The sequence below is a fragment of the Sinocyclocheilus rhinocerous genome, unplaced genomic scaffold (assembly GCF_001515625.1).
Source record: "Sinocyclocheilus rhinocerous isolate Xijiao unplaced genomic scaffold, SAMN03320098_v1.1 scaffold481, whole genome shotgun sequence".
NCBI lineage: Eukaryota > Metazoa > Chordata > Actinopteri > Cypriniformes > Cyprinidae > Sinocyclocheilus > Sinocyclocheilus rhinocerous.
This window is the reverse complement of record NW_015657695.1, coordinates 665,114-666,645: the sequence shown is the minus strand read 5'-3', so window position 1 is coordinate 666,645 and position 1,532 is coordinate 665,114. Positions and strand designations below refer to the sequence as shown.

Sequence of the window (1,532 nt, the reverse complement as noted above, 5' to 3'; positions counted from 1 at the left end):
TTTCAGATGTATTTCCAAGAAAAAAACATCGTCTTATATTCGGGACAATACGGTAGTTTCGCTTTTACAACGAAGCACACAGCGTCTTTACGACATGGCGGCGGAAACAACAAAACTACATCGAGAATAAAAGTTATGCCTTCTTTCTTTGCGTGAACATTTGGGCGGTGTTATGCAAATCTTCCCACATAGTGAGGTAGATATGTGGGGGCGTGTTAGAATGAGCCGTTTTAGGTAGGTGTGGCTGACTCTTAACTTTTATAAAGAATATCTCTTTGGATTTGAGACTTTAGTCTTTGCAACTTTACAGATCTTCTTTATGCACCAAGAGCTTGTAACACTCCAAAGAGAAAGAAAAAATTTAAATCGCATCATATGACCCCTTTAATCAAAACGGTAAAACCTTAATATTCTGAAATATTATTATAATTTTGAATAATTATTTTCTGTTATAAAACATTTATTCCTGTGGTGGCAAGGCTGCCATTACTCCAGTCTTCAGTGTCACATGATCCTTCAGAAATCATTTTAATATGCTGATTTGATGCTAGGAAACATGTTTAAAACATCTATTGTGCTCCTTAATATTTTTGTGGAAACCGTGATACATTTTTTCAGTATTTTTGATGAATAGAAATTTCAAAAGAACAGCATTTATTTGAAAAAGAAAACCTTTGTAACATTATCAATGTCTTTACTGTCAAATTGGATCAATTTATTGAGTGCTTGCTGAATAATTTCTTTTAAAAAATCTAACCCCAAACTTTTAAATGGTATTGTATACAACATTGAGTTAAAACACATGCTTATTTAACAATATCTAAACAAAATGGCCAATTAGATTAGTCTAAACGACATATTAGTTAGTCTGGCCGGCTGCTATATTGGTCAATAAACTTTTGACAGGGTATGCAACACAGGGTATCCATGCTGGATTTTACCCAAATGAACAACAATGCTGTGAGGGATAAAAATCACAGTCTGTTTTATGAGAGTATATATGTTTGTTTATCCAACAAGTCTATCCAAACTAAGGTCCATCACCAGGGTGGATCATAAATCCCGGTATATGACTGTATAAATTAATCAAACAAAAACAATAGTCAGTAATACAAATTAGATCACAAAACAAGCAGGTGATATAAAAAAGTACACCAACTTTCATCTTCGTCATAAGGCCAAGGGCCCCTTGATGAAAGAGAGATGTACGTATTATACACAACTGAGTGTTGAATACATAATAGTTTGTACAGTGCATATTGCTTATATTGTAAATGCAGTATGTTCTCTTACATTACTCTTTTTATATAATAAATTAATGTGGGATGTGAAATAGTTAAAGCTGCAGTCCGTAACTTTTTTTTTTTTTGGTTAAAAATGATCCAAATTCAATATTTGAGCAAGTACATAACCAGCCAGTGTTCAAAACTATCGCCTTACTTTAGCCCGATCCACAAAGGTTATCTTATAATAATGATTTCTAATTTGAGTGGTACAGGTAGGTTTTCGCGGGAAATTCGAGCATGGCACTG

At 33.6% G+C, this 1,532-nt stretch overlaps 1 protein-coding gene across 1 annotated transcript in view; it reads right to left on the bottom strand.

Annotated features, from left to right (window-relative positions):
* The window catches only part of LOC107721468 (RNA polymerase I-specific transcription initiation factor RRN3-like), a 10,831-nt gene that overhangs the window by 6,349 nt on the left and 2,950 nt on the right, over window positions 1–1,532 (bottom strand). The window contains exon 2 of the mRNA XM_016529476.1: window positions 1,160–1,188. Within this exon, the coding sequence (XP_016384962.1) occupies window positions 1,160–1,188 (29 nt within the window). The remainder of the gene's footprint in view (window positions 1–1,159; window positions 1,189–1,532) is intronic.